The following is a 17,182-nucleotide window of genomic DNA, read 5'->3' on the forward strand; positions in this document are numbered from 1 at the left end:
AGAGTTTTCATTGACCAAATACCACGTTCATGCAACACGATAATAATTAATAAAAAAACTGATGATGTTTGTAGGGACTTGCCCATTTCACGAGTAAACATAAATTTGATACGAACCTTAGTATGATGCATGGACCTGTCTTATGTAAAACAGTTGACATCGATATGCTATTGATTATAGCTAGGGAAGCTTTTGACTTGAATCAGACAAATAAGGATTTTTCTTAGATCCGCCATTTTTGTAACTACATCTACACAAAGACTTTTAGATGGGCATGATATGTGAGGATTTCACACACAAAAAATCATTGAGGATAGCCATAAAGCGAAGTTCTTCATGAATATTTGTCTACTCAAAGATGGATTTGGACAATGCAAAATTGGACCAAACATTCGATTAGAGAGTGATATTGCCAGTAGAAAGCTAGAGATCTAGTACAGCACCTCACTTTCTTTTTCAATGTAATTGATCCAATGACTTATACAGATGCTATTTCTTGTCCCCAATAAGATCCGTGGTTAGATGCGATGAAATACGAGATGTAATCTATGAAATATAATGGTGTTTGTGAGCTTATTGAATTGTCTGAGGGTTACAAGCCCATTGACTGCAAATGGGTATATAAGACTAAAAGGAGACTCTAAAAAAAAAAAAGATTGAGAAGTTTAAAGTCAAACTAATAGCCAAGAGTTTTACTCAAGAAGAAAGAATAAACTACGAATCGACTTTTTCCTCGGTCTTTTCTAAAGATTCTTTTAGAGTAATCATAACATTAGTATCTCATATTGATATGTAGTTACACTAGATGGATATTTAAACTGTCTTTCTAAATGGATACCCTGATGAGAAGGTCTATATGGTGCAATTCGAGGGCTTTGCAACAAATAATCCAAGTAGACTTATATGTATATTGACAAAGTCTATTTATGACCTCAAGCGAGCTTTTAGACAATGATACTTGAAGTTTCATTATGTTGTCACTTCATTCAATTTTGTTGAGAACAAAGTAGATTAGTATATATACTACAAGGCCAATGGGAGGAAATTTATTTTTCTTATACTTTATGTAGATGATATCTTGCTTGCGGGCAGTGATATTGGATTACTACATGAGACAAAGCGGATGATGTCGAATTTTTTTGAAATGAACGATTTTGATGATATGTCTTTTGTCCTTGACATTCAGATCTGTAGGGATCGTCCTTGTCGTATGTTGGGATTGTCTTATAGGGTATATGTTGATTGTATTTTGGAAAGATTCAATTTTGTAGCATTGCAAGCCAAGAATTGCTTCTGTCATTAAGGGTGATAAAATGAATCTCTCACAATGTCCTCATTCAAATTTTGAAAAATCCCAAATGAATGATGTACTTCATGCTAAGATACTTGTAAATATCACATATGCTTACGTTTGCATTAGATCAAACATTACTTTTGTGATATGACTTCTGAGCTGATATTAATCATATTGCTGCCAATAAGGTTTTAAGGTACTTAAGAAGGACAAAAAACTATATGTTGATTTACAAACATGTTCAAGACTTGCAATTAGTAAGCTATTCAAATGTAGACTTTGCTAGCTATTTGGATAATTTGAAGTCGACAACAGGATATATCTTTGAGTTAGTAAGAGTTACAATGTTATAAAAAAAGAAAGAAACATAAATCTATGTCATCCTCAACGATGCAAGTGGAGTTGGTAGCACGCTTTTTGACTACTATTAAGGCTATTTGATTCCAAAACCTTATTAGGCAGTTGACCGTATTTGATTTTATGAATAGACCTATATAATTGTATTGTAATAATAATTGTGCATTGTTGTTTATTAACAACGACAACAAAGGTCTTAAGGTATCTAAGCATATGGTAGTCACGTTTTTGAATAGTTTAGAATGGTGATGCTACAGTAGAGCTTATTTCCATAGATAATACGGTTGTAGATTCAATAAATTAAACGCCTTCACCCTTGTCATTAGCATGAGTTTGGAAGCATCATGAGATTCTATTATTTTGTAGGAGCTATTTTTATTTTTACTCTAATAAAGTTTACCCCGTGTATATTACTATCATGATTATATATTTTTTTTTCAAATTTATTTATTTATTTTATATTTTAATTAAATTAATTTTATATTAAAATTCTAATATACAAAATCCATGCCAAAATGGTGTCGTTTTTGCATTTTTTGTTGAGTAAACTCTCCGGCGAGCCACATAGGCAAGAAAATTAATAAAAATTTGCCACGTAGGATTTCTGGTAGGGTTCGTTTAAGATGTCACTTAAGTGTCTCACTTTTCAATAGTAATGGAGTATAAAAATACATTATGCAAAAAAAAAAAACACTTAAATGTTACTTTCCTAATTTTTGGCACTTAAGTGTCTCTTCGTATCAAGTTTTGACACTTAGGGAGTACTTTTCCCAAATAAATATATCGAAATTCCTTTTGTTGGTTGAGAGTTGATGGTAATATTGGAAAAGCATAGGATCACATACAATAATCTACATGGTCGAAGATCTTCTCAATGCACCAATCGTACAACCAATGCAAAGTGAAAGAGTCGACTCCAAGACAGAACATAGCCAAAAGACAAGCTAGAGAACGAGAGTGAAGCGATACAAGACCATCCACTGACTAAGACACGAGATCGCGCTGATAGTGTACGTATACTCAGTGCAGCTATTATTCCTAATGCATAACGAGCGCATGTAGGGACGCATCATCTACAACACACTCAGTTCTTGGTGGGAGGCTTGAGTGGGGGCTTCTCTCCCTTCCCCATCTTCGGCTCCTCCCCTTTCTTTGGCAGCTTGTGCTGGGGGAATGGCTTCTTCGCATCCTCTTCCACCTCTTCTACGAGAATGTGACCCTCGCGTGGTGGCTTGCCTCCCTTCCACTTCTTTGGCTCCTCGCCTTTCTTTGGTGGCTTCTGCTCAGGGACGGGCTTCTTTGAGCCCTCTTCCACTTCCTCTACAAGAATGTGGCCCTCGTGGGGTGGCTTGTGCTTCGTAGGTGGCTTCTCACACTTCCCCTTCTTTGGCTCCTCGCTTTTCTTCGGTGGCTTGTCCCCATGGATTATTGAACTACTAGATTCACTGAATAAAATGCAAGTTAAGCAGTTAAAATACACGGACTACAATATAATGACATATTAATATTATAATTAAACAAAATGCGTACCAAAATTGATAGATGATTCTTTTCACTCTTACTTATGTTTAGATTATTTTTTGAATAATAGTTTCCTAAAGCAAAAATAAAAAGAGAAATATCAACTCATTGACACAATAATTTGTTAGCTATCTACCAAATAAACTTTTTTTTTTGGAAAATAGGAACACCAATTTATTCCAAATAGATAAAGAAAAGGAGAAAAATAAAAAATAAAAAACATAAAAAAAGAAGGCAATAAATAATTTAAATTAAGATTGGGCCCCACATCTAATCTTAGCAAATATTGTCTGAGAGGAGTATGGGTAGTTTCATTTCTAGTAAAATCGAAAGTGGAGAAAAAAAGGAAATGACTAATCTTAAATTAAGAGTGAGACCTACAAGAGATAATATAATCAAATCAATGTGATAGGGAGTGTCAGGAGCTAATAGTGGGGTGAAAATTACTTGAGCCTTAAAATGTAGTATCGTTTATGATCATAACTCAATTTTCTTTTCAATGTATACTTAAAAAAAAAAGAAGATAAAAAGAGATCGTGGTAAACACCATAAGCCTCCTCCCATGATTTGAGGAAACTTCCTCCAATTATGCCTTTAATTAGTCACTTACGAATTATGGACATTGGCCCCATTTGGTTCGGCCTTTCAAATGGGCTTTCGGACTCTAAAGTCCCTTGACCAAATGCAAACGCGTTTGGTTCGATTTTTTGGGTGACTTTGGCAAAATGCAATTACATCTCCAAATGGCTCTAAGGGCCCTTAGCCCAAAGCAGGTCTTGAGGTACTTTGGGAAATTGCATCTTTGGAATGTAAGTTCGGTTATTGTTCATCTTCTCTAAAACCACCGCACGGAAGCCGATTAGAGGCCAAAAACCGTCAGCCAAGGGGTTGCGCGCATCGGCAACCGCCGCTTAAGGGTCGCCGAACCTCAGGCGACACCTAGGTCGTGCAACCTCAGGCAACGGTTGCCGGGGTTGGGCGACCCCAGGTGATAGCAGCTTGAGGTCATGTGGCCCAAGTAGCCAGATTTAGCCATCCGGCCGCCAGATCCGGTAGTTCGGCCGCCCGATCCGGCGGTCCGGTGGCCGGACTTTAAAAAAAAAAAATACAAATTTTTTGTTTTTTTGTTTTTAATTTAATAAAAGTCATTTACAAATGCAAATTTTACCAAACCGTATTTTGGCCAAAGTTGTTTCTCAATACAAATTTTACTAAATATTATTTGCATTTCGGAAAACCTCATTCACCTAAAGGTATTTACATTTTTGCAAATGCATTCCCTAAAAGCCGAACCAACGGGCCCATTGTCCCCTTGCAATCTTAAGTAAAAATAAATATGGGGTTTATCCATAATTTTAAATCAGAAAATTGGTTGACCAAAGCTTCTTCTAATCAAAGTTGGAGGAAGACATGGCCCTTCTTTGTAGGTTTTAAATATGATCCAGTTATTCTAATGCCTATTAATTACAACTTTCCGCACCATCCAACGTATTAATTTTGTAGATTACCCTTAATATATCTCACATTATTGGCCCAAATAATGACACAATAGTGGAGGTATTTATTGAGATGATTTACAGACATTGGTCGAATCATAATGATTTTCACCCCCCTCGAAAACTCAAATCATAGATTGAAAGATTGATGCATGGAAGCATGCATGCATTTATTGATTTTGCATATTGCTATTTGAACTTGTTATCCCTCTCTTTGCACTTCACCACCTAATTATTTTCTTGATCCTTCACGGGGTTTTTCCAAAGGCAAAATTACCAAACAACTCCAAAACCTACTGTGCTTGTATAAATTCATTTCTAAAAATTTTAATCATGTCAATTTAGTCCTAAATATTTTTACGATTTGCCAATTTAGTCATAAACTCTTTGTCAATTTAGTCATTTCGGCCAATTTTGGCCCGAAAAACACTGACATGGGTACCACTACTACCACTACTACTACTACTACTAACTACTACTACCACCACCACCTACTACTACCACTACTACGACCACCTACTACTACGACTACCTACTACTACTACCATCTATTACTACTACTACTACTATTGCTGACTAAATTGACAATTCGTCCAAAGGTTTAAGACTAAATTGATATAATTAAAATATTTAGGTTGATTGGTAAATTGTCAAAATATTTATAACTAAATTGGCCAAGTTAAAAACTTAGGACCGAATTAGCACAAGTGCGATGAATTTAGATTTTCTGTTGTTGATATTTTCCAATTTATAAGTTAACATAGAACACTCTCATTTTATCGTGAACTTGTTTAATCCGATCGTGATATAGTTGAGGAACTTCATGAATAACAGGTTTCTCACTATACTTAATTGTATAGGATACTAAAAAATAATCATGTTACAAAGTCCTGGACGTGTGGTTAGTATTGGATGTGGTGTCGGCGAATATATTATCTTCATAAAATTGATATGCCTAACCGACCTAAGTTTCATATATGGAAACAATGATTATATGTCAAGAAAGCGATGGTATGGGAGACTCCAGAAACACGATAAGAAGATGCGTCCTAATCATGTTAAACATGATTGCTAGAATGACGAAGCCCATCACATGCTCCAGTTTCACTGTTCAAATTGTTGCACGATGAAGGGAACAGCATGTTAGCATTTGAGATCCTGATCAGTTGAGTCCCGGTAGAGAGAGGGATTTTGCGGCGTCTTTTCTTGGTTTCCCATTTCAGATGGGGACCCTTTGATTTCATACGTTTAACTAAAACGTGGAGGCATTAGAGACGATGAAAAAGGGACCCTCCACTCATTATTATCTTGTCTATTAGTTTCCTTATATTTTGCACATTTTTCCTTATCTCCGCAAGCAACATTTTGCACGAAAACTAGGGGGGATGAAAATTGAAACATTGTTAGGTGAGCTCATGATATGGGATGGATAGGTGGATTTTTATTAGATGCATTGGATGACTGTTATACTCTCTCTTGCGCATAAATTAAAATTTGATATAAGATTTAGAAAGTGAGCACCATTTTTTTTTTCTTTTGACTAAGGAACTGTCGGAGATCACCTTTTGGGGATCACACGACTCTCCAGGACCCCACACTTTAAACACTTTAGCAACAAGAGGGTTCGAACCTCGACCTTTACGATGAGGGTGAAAACTCACACCAACTATATTTCCCGTGGTTGGATACGTGAGCACCATTTTAATATAAAAATACTTTAAATCTCCATCTCATGCATAAACAACCTGTTTTGGATTTATGGATTAGTTATTAGTTGCAAGACCAACAGGTTTGATTCTCGATTCGAATCTTCCGTAACCAATGTTCATGGGGTTGGTTTCTAATTTGATGTATGGAACCAATCACTCATACCAACATTAAAGCTTGTGATCAAGAACTAAGTCAACTTGGTTTCGATTGCCCTCGCTAAAATTGAACCACATAAGTTGAAAATATATATATTAAGCAAATTTTTGGTGGGATCACTAATAAGTATTTGAAAAGCTTAAATCTGTTATTTAATATCTCAAGCATGGTATTCACACTAAATCTCACTAAACAACCTTGTAAGTCTCCGACACCCTTTTGGTGTCTGGGCGCACGGCATCTTCCTTTCCCTTCTCCCAAGGACAACCTGCAATTACTTAAATTCAAATGTGATGTCACCGCGCATGTCAGCCACGACAGCGACTTCACCGGAACGTGCGCCGGAATGAACAAAGACCCCGACAGAGAGACAGAGAGAGAAACGGGGTGGATCCGATCGGAAGGCTACAGGGTTTACGATCGTTGATTGCGATTTTGGTGGCAAGGATTAGTTACGACATAATCTTCTTTTGACTCGAACAGCGCGACATCGGTGCTGCGTATTTTACCTGGATTTCAGTCTCGATTCTGCTGAGAAAGACCTAGACTAGATCCAGGCTCTTGACATTTCATTTCATCCCCCGCATCCTTCCGTTTTTCTGTGGTTTCCGTGATCATGTCAAACTTCTTCATCCTTGCGCTACGACTAGCCTAAGCAAATTTCTGTCTATTCTCGTTATCAGTCTTTTCGTGTTACTTGAATTCAATATTTTAAAAATTAAGCCGCGGCATCTCTATCGTGTTCGGCAAGTAACTTTGAATTTCTCATATAAAATCAACATGTGAACTGATAATTTTAGTTGAGCCATGGTATCAGTGAGAGTTGATTGGTTGACTAATTTGGATGAAAACATCAAGGTTTCGCTCTTTAATAGAGTGCCCATTGAGTTGCTTGGAGTGCCCATTGAGTTGCTTAGTATATTCTTTCTTATCTTTATTTTTTGTCATTTAGTTTAGGACTCCTACCCAATTTTTTTATTTAAAAAAAACGTAAAGTATAAGAAAGAGGACTCAAAGTTTCGCAATGTACATCATTTTTAATAATTATATGGTTCATTGAAACTTTTGGCGCTAAATACTTTGCATAGATATGAGTAGATTGTCTTGTCTAGACATTTAAGTCCATAAGAAAAAACCTTACATGCTGTCTAATTTATTATAGAGAATAATTCATATAATTATACCACGACATACATGAAAATAATACATATCTTACTCGACAGCTCTTAGAAGAACATAAGTGAATCGGTTTGAAACAAATCTAATGCTTCACTGAACAACTGTACAAAAGTATTTCAAGTATGGTATGTCGGTAATATCCTCTAAATCATCTGACACGTTGCTAGTTTTCTCGTCATCTAGAATAGGGTCAAGAAGTACCGAGTTATCTCACATTACAAACTCATGCCACAATGATAACTAGAGCACGAGCTTTTCCATCAGCAATTTATGTCATGCTTATATAGCGTTGGTTTACTATAAGAAATCAATAGCACGTCGTTTGTCTTTCATTACGAATCAAATTATCCTCTTACGAACCCTCTTTCTTGCTGGGTTTTCTGCTACTATAGCTAGAATCACTCCTTTCACCACATAAGATACAGAGACGATCTTGCAGGCCGACGTGGTCCTGCAACGATAATGCCATCGGAACCTATGGGAGCCACACAAAAGGTGGTCGGCACTGTTTCTATTAAGCGAAGTTAACATTTATCTAAAAGAAGGATTCGCATAATGCAAAATTGGACTAAACGTTGGATTAAAGAATGATATGGGTAGTAGAAAGCACAAGAGTCCAGAATAGCACCTCACTTTCTTATTCAATGTGCTGTCTCATATGCCCCGTCCGACTAATTCAATCAGTAGTTGGAAAGCCCAAGTTGGGCCCTATCAAAATCATGGTCGACCTAAGAAATTTACTGAAACAAAAATCCAAATACCGAGTGACGTGCTTGCTGACGACGACAATAATCTCAAAACCGCTATAAATTGAGAGACTCCCTTCACTCCAGTCCCACACCATCGGCTCTCTCTCACATCCTCTTCTCTGAAACTAGTGACACGATGTCTTCCAGGTACTTGCTAGTTTTGCTCTTGGGAGCGGTGCTTTTCGCCGCTGCCGTCCTCTCCGACGGCCACCGCCCTTTCAAAAAAGAGCATAAACCACAGCACAAACACCACCACAAGCACCCCCCTGGTGGTCGCCGTCTCTTGGAGACCATCGAAGCTGAGGACTCGCACAAGCCATTCCCTAAACACAAGCCCCCACACCATGGCCACCCTCACGAGCACATTCTTGTCGAGGAGGTTGAAAAGGAAGACTCCCACAAAAAGCCATTCCCCGGCAAGAAACCGCCCCACCACCCCGGCCATTTGCTTGCCGAGGAAATGGAAGCCGATGACAAAAAGAAGCCATTTCCCGAGCACAAACCCCCAAAGAAAGGCGACAAGCCACCACCGAAGCACAAGCCGCCCCACGAGGGACACATTCTTGTAGAGGAGGCGGAAGAGGACTCGAATAAGCCATTCCCTGAGCACAAGCCCCCTAAGAAAGGTGAGGAGCCCAAGAAGGGAAAGGGAGAGAAGCCGCCACCAAAGCACAAGCCACCACACGAGGGACACATTCTCGTAGAGGAGGTCGAAGAGGACTCTAAGAAGCCATTCCCTGAGCACAAGCCGCCCAAGAAAGGTGAGGAGCCCAAGAGAGGAAAGGGAGAGAAGCCGCCGCCAAAGCACAAGCCACCCCACGAGGGACACATTCTCGTAGAGGAGGTGGAAGAGGACTCAAAGAAGCCATTTCCTGAGCACAAACCACCCAAGAAAGGTGAGGAGCCGAAGAAGGGCAAGGGAGAAAAGCCACCACCAAAGCACAAGCCACCACACGAGGGACACATTCTAGTAGAGGAGGTGGAAGAGGACTCAAAGAAGCCTTTTCCTGAACACAAGCCGCCGAAGAAAGGCGAGGAGCCGAGGAAGGGCAAGGGTGAGAAGCCGCCGCACCACAAGCCACCACACAAGCCTCCCACCGAGAACTGAGTATGCGTTCTACAATGAATGTATATGTCGTGTGCTTTTCACGGGTTCAAATAAGAGCTGGTCCATAGAGTGTCTGGCACTACCGTGTTAGCTGGTTCGCTGTTTGTGCTCCATGCGATATGGGATGTATGTACTTTGCTTGGGCAGGTCCTTTGACTTTGTCTACATTGATATATGCTGAGTACTTGCTAGCCATGAGCTTTCCTTTCTAAAACTCTTCTAAGTGTCCCCTTCTGCAATCTAACCTTGCCATGTCCCGCGAGCACGAAAAGTTTGTTCATACTCCTAAACCCTCCACAAACATAGATGCACGGCTGGAATCTGATTAATAATTAATGAAAGACGTAAAATAGAAAGTTGATTTGCACTATTCATTCGAAAAAGTCATGCGGAAAGTATTTATTGGCATGCTTAGATAGGACTTGCTTATTCAGAAAAGACAGCAGATTTTCATCCAAACAGGTGTACTAAGTACAGCTTTAATCCAAAAAGCTTGGTTTGATTATCTAAGATCTAAAAATGGTGATCAACTGCTTCTGACTCCCTTGTGAAGTATGAGAAGTAATAATGAATTTTCGACATAATGATAGTTGTACATACATGAGATGATAACAATGGATTGTAGCGAAAATATTGATTCGAATTGGATAGAATACTGAAGTAAGATCTTTAGAGCTATCAAGTCAGACTTTAAGATATTATATTACTTTCTTTGAAGATTTATTTGCTTCACAATTGTTATTAATGGTTATCAGCAAATTTTTTCCAAGATATAATAAAGTCCTAAATGAGAATACTAGATAGTAATTCTAATATTTTGTGGCATCCCAAAATTCAAGTCATCCTCTAGAGAAATTAAAGCCTATAATTAGGTAATGAAATTACCTATGGTCTATGTGTTAGCCATTAGTTTTCTTAAGGCTAGGTGTTATTGTGCTTGTGTTTATGAATTTTGAATTTAGGACTATAGGATAAATTAATAATCTATGCTTGGCCATGCACTTTATAAATTAAATTTCAATAAATGAAATGTCGAAAGACTTTGGTCATGTGGAAAATTTAAAGTTTAAAATATTTATAAAAGAAATTTAAAAAAAAAAAGAGAGGAAAATGTCAATTTTTAGGATGGGCGTTAGGCCCATTGGCCTAAGCTTTTAATGGGCCAAGTTGGCTGGCCCAATAGAGGCCCAAGAGGAGTGGTCGACCAGCCCAACTCCAAGGCCCATGATGCATGCAATAGGACAAGTGGCATGGAGGAGGTGAAGCATGGTGGACACTTGTCTTCCTCCACAATTACACTTGTCCCTCATGCAAACCTAGAGTGCATGCAAATATATACAACCAAAAACAGAGAGAGAGAGGGAGATAGAGAGAGTGGCTTGTTCGGCCAAGAGAGTGAGCAGAGAGAGTGAGATGCGAGAGAGAGGGGAGGCCGAGAGAGGAGGAGAGGGAACCGTTGCCGCCCGCACGCCGTTCGTCCGTCGCCGGTGTGCCGTCTCTTTTGCTGCTGTCCGTCCGGTCTAGAGGCAAGTGGGAGTCCTCTAGCTTCTCTTGCATGCTTGTATGTTGTTTGCATGTTGAATTTTTGAGTGTTAGATGAGAAAAAAACCGAAGCATGGATGAGTTGTGTGTGAATGGTGTGACTGTTCTTGCTCAGATCATGTGAGTCAGAATGTTGTTTGAGATTGCATGTGTGTTTAGAGTCCGATTTTGGCTTCGATTTATTCATGAGAGTTGTAGCTAACATCTTTCACTACAACATACTGAAATTTCGTGAAAAATGATGGAGATTTGAGGGGTTAAAGTCTTGTTCTACGGAGAACTCAGATCTGGAGAGTTATTACTGACCTCTTGCTGGATTCGTGGTTGCATGTTGGTTTTTGTTGAGAATATCACTTCGATTCCTTCATGAAAGTTGTAGGATACATCTGAAACTATAACATACTCAAATTTGAAGATAAATGAACAAGTATAGCCTAGTGAATCTACTAGATCTTGAAGAAGATGATTCTGGTGATGTATTCCGAGATACCCGAGACTTCAAGGACATAGATGATGACTATACTCTGGTTATTTGACATAGATATCTTCATGAAACTTGTAGAGGACACCTTGATGTATAACATATCCGAATTTAAGAGGAAACGAAAGAGAATAGGTAGGTGAAATCTCAATATTTCGGAGATGTGTACACTGGACGATGCGGTAGTGGATCCAGAAGTTTCATGAGACTGTATAAAATAATATAAAAAGAATCTGGCTTGGAGTTCTTCATGAAAGTTGTACAAAAATGTCTTGGCTATAACTCTGTAAAATTTCGTAATTTTTGGAGGCAGTATGGATATTTTAATCGAATTTCTTCGGAAACCGTGCATTCTGGTTTCATCCGAAAATTATATGATGTTTTGTGAAAATTGGGAAATTGTGTGAAATGCTATTTGGCCATGTATTTTGTATGAAATTATCATCCTATTGGCTTGTTTAATATTTGCTGTAATTTTTATAATTTTGGGAATTCGTGGATATTAAATTTAATATTTATGGAGATGACAAAAGTTGGAATTTAAATAAATAAATAAAAATAAAAATAAAAATAAAATAAAATAGATTATTTTATTGGCCATAAATTCCATTAATTTTATAAATAATTATACCATGTTGCATTGTATGATGAGGTCTTGATGTATGCATGACATTGAATTGAGATGCATGTGTGAATTCCATGCCAAGTATAACTTGTTTGATGTCATGTCATATGCCATGCTAAATTAAGACCGAAATTGGTGAACATGAATAATGTTAAATGAGGAGATTGTTGTGGTGGATGATGATGCTCGGTGGCCTAGTGGCGTAATTCCGGAGATTCCCCGGGAGTGTCGGGATGCTCGGTGGTATACGGTACGTAATTCCAGGGGAGGCCTGGTGGTATGTTGGTACATAATTCCGGAAGCCTTGTCGGAGGTCTTTGCCCGAAGGGAATGCCTCGCGATGCCAGGATTTGGGTGCGGGATGCCTGGCTAGAAGGGTAAAGGCCGGAAGCCCTGTCGGAGGTTTCTGCCAGAAGGGAATGCCTCGTGATGCTAGTTGAGATGCGAGATGCCCGGAATGTGGGGGCCGGAAGCCCGGTGGCCATGGGATGGCTGGAATCTTTGGGAACCTGTCGGAGGTCTTTGCCCGAAGGGATGATGAAATTGATGATATGAGAAATGGGTGATGTGGTGATCAAATTGAAAGCTAAAAGTGGAAATTAAACCATGGCATGATATGCATGATGATGATGATGATGATGATGATGATGATGATATGTGATGAGAAATAATGATGATCACCCATGGCATGACATGCATGATATGCATGATGATGATGATAATGATGATGATATATGATATGCATGATGATGATGATGATATGTGATGTGAAATAATGATGATCACCCATGATATGATATGCATGATGATATGCATGATGATGATATGTGATGTGAAATAATGATGATCACCCATGATATGATATGCATGATGACATGCATGATGATGATGATGATGATGATGATATGTGATGTGAAATAATGATGATCACCCATGATATGATATGCATGATGACATGCATGATGACGACATGTGATGTGAAATAACGATGATCACTTATGATATGGTATGCATGATAATATGCATGGTAATGATAATGATGATGATATATGATATGGCTCGATGACATGTGTAATGATGACATGTATGATGAAATGATATTATGATGATGATGACATGTATGTTACGATGATGATACACATGAATGTGTTATGTATTGGTATGATGATGCATGATAGTATGCACATGGCTTCAAGGTAAGTAATGCACGCAATGCATGTATGATTGCATGATGCATTGAGTTGTTATTGGATTTCCCTATCTGCTGAGTGGTTGTACGCACCCCTTTTGGGGAATAACATTTCAGATTAGTAGATGGTTTGAACGGTTGGATATGACCGCAAGGAGAAGGATAGCAAATGAGGGAACCTTTGGACGCCGACACTGGTTGATGGACCTTAAGCATATGATTGTGGGAGGAGATGTCGGTCATCTTTTGAAGTATAGCCGAGTATAGAAAACTACGGCATTTTGATGTACCGACTAAAGATGTCCATCTGCTCTATGTAAATAAACGTGTTCGGTTTTAACTTATATAAGATATTTAGTAGGTGTGCATCGTTTTCTGAATGTAGGGAAGGGAGTTTGTTAGATGTGCTTCCGTATGTGAATTGCGCAAGGGACCTATAAAAAAAGAAAAAGAAAAAAAGCATAAACCCCCTATGTTGTATGGACCCGCTGCAATTGAAACGGTATCGAGTGACATGTTATTAGGAAAGTAAATGGTAAGCAAACTGTGGCGACCCAAATCGGATCGGGGCCGTCGAGGGTGTCACATATTTCTTCAAGGTCTCTCTATAAAACATTTGGAAAAGATGATTATATATCTTTTTGAAAGAAAACAAAAATGGGAAGAGAAAGATTGTGAAAAGACTTGAAAGTTCTGCAAATAATTGAATTGAATAATTATATTTGAATGGATACAACCTTTCAAAGAAGAAAAAGTTATTTCCAAGCAAACACAATGTTTCAAAGGTTGTAAGAGTGCCTAATAACTATTAGGCAACAATAATAAATTCTAGTTTAAATAATTAAAAAGTAATGGTCGCTCTATTATGAACAATGACACTATTTCAATAAGACGCAAAAATTATTTTATAATTATAATTTTTTTTTGGTGACCCAGGATCCGCCGAACCCGACTTTCGTTTACGCCAATTGTTAGCCCACGGCTCGTACAGTGCGCGGTGCACCTTGGACCAAGTATCAATACCTGGGTGGGGAAGCTAACACATGACCCACCACCATGGCCCCCACTTAAGACGTGTTAGCAGCTGTGGAGTTTCGACTCTAAGACCTTTGCGTGCCTAAAATCGAACCAACTGAGCTACCCACAAGTGGGTGTTATTTAATAATTAAAGAATTTTAATTTTAATGAATAAAAAATAATGATTGTTAATTAGTGCAAAATCTCGTTCACATACGCACTCACGTTGACAAGGCACCTCTTAGTTTGTTTTACAAACAAACTACAAACATAGATGAATTAGAAACATCAATTTTTTTCTATTTAGATAACTACTAAAGACTGTTAACAGAACCGTATTATTCTAAATAGATACTTACCGACGACCAAAAGCTACACTACACGTCCCAACAGATTGATCCGATTTTACTGGATCCATCGCCTGTCTTTACAGAGATCATAAAGGGATACTTACTGATCTGCATTCGAGATGCGTCCCTGCGAACTCAGCATTTGAAACGGAGTGTCAAGCCCTCATCTCTTCACTTCGACATCTCCTCAGCCAAGGCCTCCACAACGCCACTCTGGAAGTCGAATCTGACTGTCTTCATCTTGTCGAAATCATGAAGGGTCTGCGATCTTCACCGTGGGAGCTGCGATCAGTGCTCGATGAAGCTTTCTTTTTGGTTGCTCAATTTCCTAACCTAACGATGCTCCACTGTAGAAGGGGAGCAAACCTAGCTGCTGACTGGGCTGCAAAGGCCCATCTCCATGCTTCGGCCCAAAACTGGAATCTATTTCCCCCGTATATTTTGCTTGATATAGTATATGCCGATGCTTTATCTTCAGGTTGTAATATCACGCTTTAATGAATACAATCTGTTTCTTCGACCAAAAAAAAGATATGCTTCAATTGACGTTTGACAATTTGGCCATCCTAAATAGATACCTACCGACGACTAAAAGCCACACTACACGTCCCAACGTAATGATCCGATTTTGCTTCTTACATATATGCTTCAATTGACGTTTGACAATTTGGCCTAACTGCTTTTGGACTGATTTACCAAATGGCCCACTGATTCCTTCGTTTAGCACTTATGCTAGTCAAAATATGAATTTTCATATAACGTAATTGGGTCGAGCATTTCGGATGTACCTAGTTATAGAGTTAAAATGTGCCGTAGTATATTTGAAAGTTCTAAGAAAGTTAATTTAGCTCTTTTTTTCGATGACCATTTTCATATCTTCATATTTACACCGGTTTGCTATCTCTAGACAAAACACTTAAAAAGACCAAATTACTCTCCCATACAAACACCCAAGCCTGCGAACCCCCTCATGAACCCTAGCCACTATTGCCGACAAATCCCTTTCTCTCCCTCAACACACATCACCATCAGTTGCCATCAAACCCCTAGCCCACCTTTATAAATCTTCAAGCCTTGAAACTCTCCCAATTTCGATATCAATTTATAGAATCTAATGATATCTATAAGTTCATTTCTAACAATGATGATATTTGATTTATCGTATCATCTCATAAAAAAGAAAAGAAAAGATAAACTCCACATTTTTCATAAAATTGGGAAAAGTGCCAAAAAAATCCTAAACTTTTTGTCTTTGTACCAATTTAGTCCCAAACCTTTTTTTTTTTTTTTTTTTTGGGTGCCGATTTAGTCCTAAACCTTTTACGTTGTGCTAATTTAGTCATTTCTACCCAATTTTGGCCGGATTTTGCTAACCGGACGCCGGCCGGTTGATGTGGCCTTATCGGTGCGAGACATGGATAAATTTTAATAATATTTTAATATTTTAGATTTTTTTAGATTTTAGATTATTTTAGATTATTTTTATTTTTATTATTTTTATTTTTCTCCTCTTCTTCCTCTAAGCGGTCGCTAGACCTCGGCGACTAGCCAAAGGTGACAGCCGCGAGGTCAACCTCGACCTCGTCGGCCACCTTGCCAATGGCCACGAGGGCGGCCTCATGTTGGGTAGGTGAGGCTCGCCCTCGTCGAATCTGGTGAGGTCGAGCCTTAAGGTTGCCTTAGAGGCCGGGCGGTGAGGCTCACCCTCGTCGATTTGGCGAGTGTTGAGCCTCACCCATGGGCGGTGAGGGCGAGCCCCGCTAGTTCGAGGCTGCCTCCTCACACCAAGCTAGTGGGGCTCGCCCTCACCACCCGGGCCTTGAGGGCAGCCTCACGCCGGGCGGGCGAGGCTTGCCCTTGCCGGCCATGGGCGAGGCTCGGGAGAGCCTCGCCGCCTTGCGCAAGGCTGCCCTCGCGACCACCGGCGAGGTGGTGGCGAGGTCGAGGTTGACCTCGTCGGCTGTCGCCTCGGCGATTGTTTAGGTCCAGTGACTAGCTGGAGGAAGAAGAGGAGAAAAGAAAAATAAAAAGAAAAAAAAAAAAATAAAAAAACATAAAATAAAATAAAAAATTTAAAAATTCAAAAATATTAAAATATTATTAAAAGTTGTCAATGTTAGAGCGATTAGGCCACATTAGCCAGCCGGCGTCCGAGTTAAAATCCGGCCAAAATTGGCCGAAATGACTAAATCGACACAACGTAAAAATGTTTAGGACTAAATCAACACCAACAAAAGGTTTAGGACCAAATCGGCACAAAAACAAAAGGTTTATGACTTTTTTGACACTTTTCCCAATTCATTACGTTCACCACGTAAATTAAGATTGACCATATGTTTGCAGGTGGTATGGTCCTACGTCCTATACATACAAACACCTATATGACCCACCAAGGTGGCCGGTACCAC

At 39.0% G+C, this 17,182-nt stretch overlaps 2 protein-coding genes across 2 annotated transcripts; one reads left to right on the top strand and one right to left on the bottom strand.

The window, feature by feature from the left end:
* Positions 1-2,735: 2,735 nt before the first annotated feature.
* On the bottom strand, positions 2,736-4,208 carry LOC104417221 (early nodulin-75-like). The gene is made up of 2 exons (XM_010028530.2): positions 4,126-4,208; positions 2,736-3,096 (listed from the first exon to the last, which is right to left on the bottom strand). Exons 1-2 carry the CDS (start codon positions 4,206-4,208, stop codon positions 2,736-2,738), a joined length of 444 nt encoding a protein of 147 aa, XP_010026832.2.
* Positions 4,209-8,598: 4,390 nt separating this feature from the next.
* On the top strand, positions 8,599-9,570 carry LOC104417222 (early nodulin-75). Its single transcript, XM_018861458.2, has one exon. It carries the CDS (start codon positions 8,599-8,601, stop codon positions 9,568-9,570), a length of 972 nt encoding a protein of 323 aa, XP_018717003.2.
* Positions 9,571-17,182: the final 7,612 nt, after the last annotated feature.

The sequence above is a fragment of the Eucalyptus grandis genome, chromosome 8 (genome assembly GCF_016545825.1).
Source record: "Eucalyptus grandis isolate ANBG69807.140 chromosome 8, ASM1654582v1, whole genome shotgun sequence".
In the NCBI taxonomy this organism is placed as follows: domain Eukaryota; kingdom Viridiplantae; phylum Streptophyta; class Magnoliopsida; order Myrtales; family Myrtaceae; genus Eucalyptus; species Eucalyptus grandis.

Coding starts and splice junctions, on each gene's coding strand:
- LOC104417221 (XM_010028530.2), bottom strand. CDS start 4,208: ATGGCTAAATCTGGCTACTTGGGCCACATGACCTCAAGCTGCTATCAC. Junction 3,097..4,125: donor CCCGGCAACCGTTGCCTGAG/GTTGCACGACCT, acceptor CATTTTATTCAG/TGAATCTAGTAGTTCAATAA.
- LOC104417222 (XM_018861458.2), top strand. CDS start 8,599: ATGTCTTCCAGGTACTTGCTAGTTTTGCTCTTGGGAGCGGTGCTTTTC.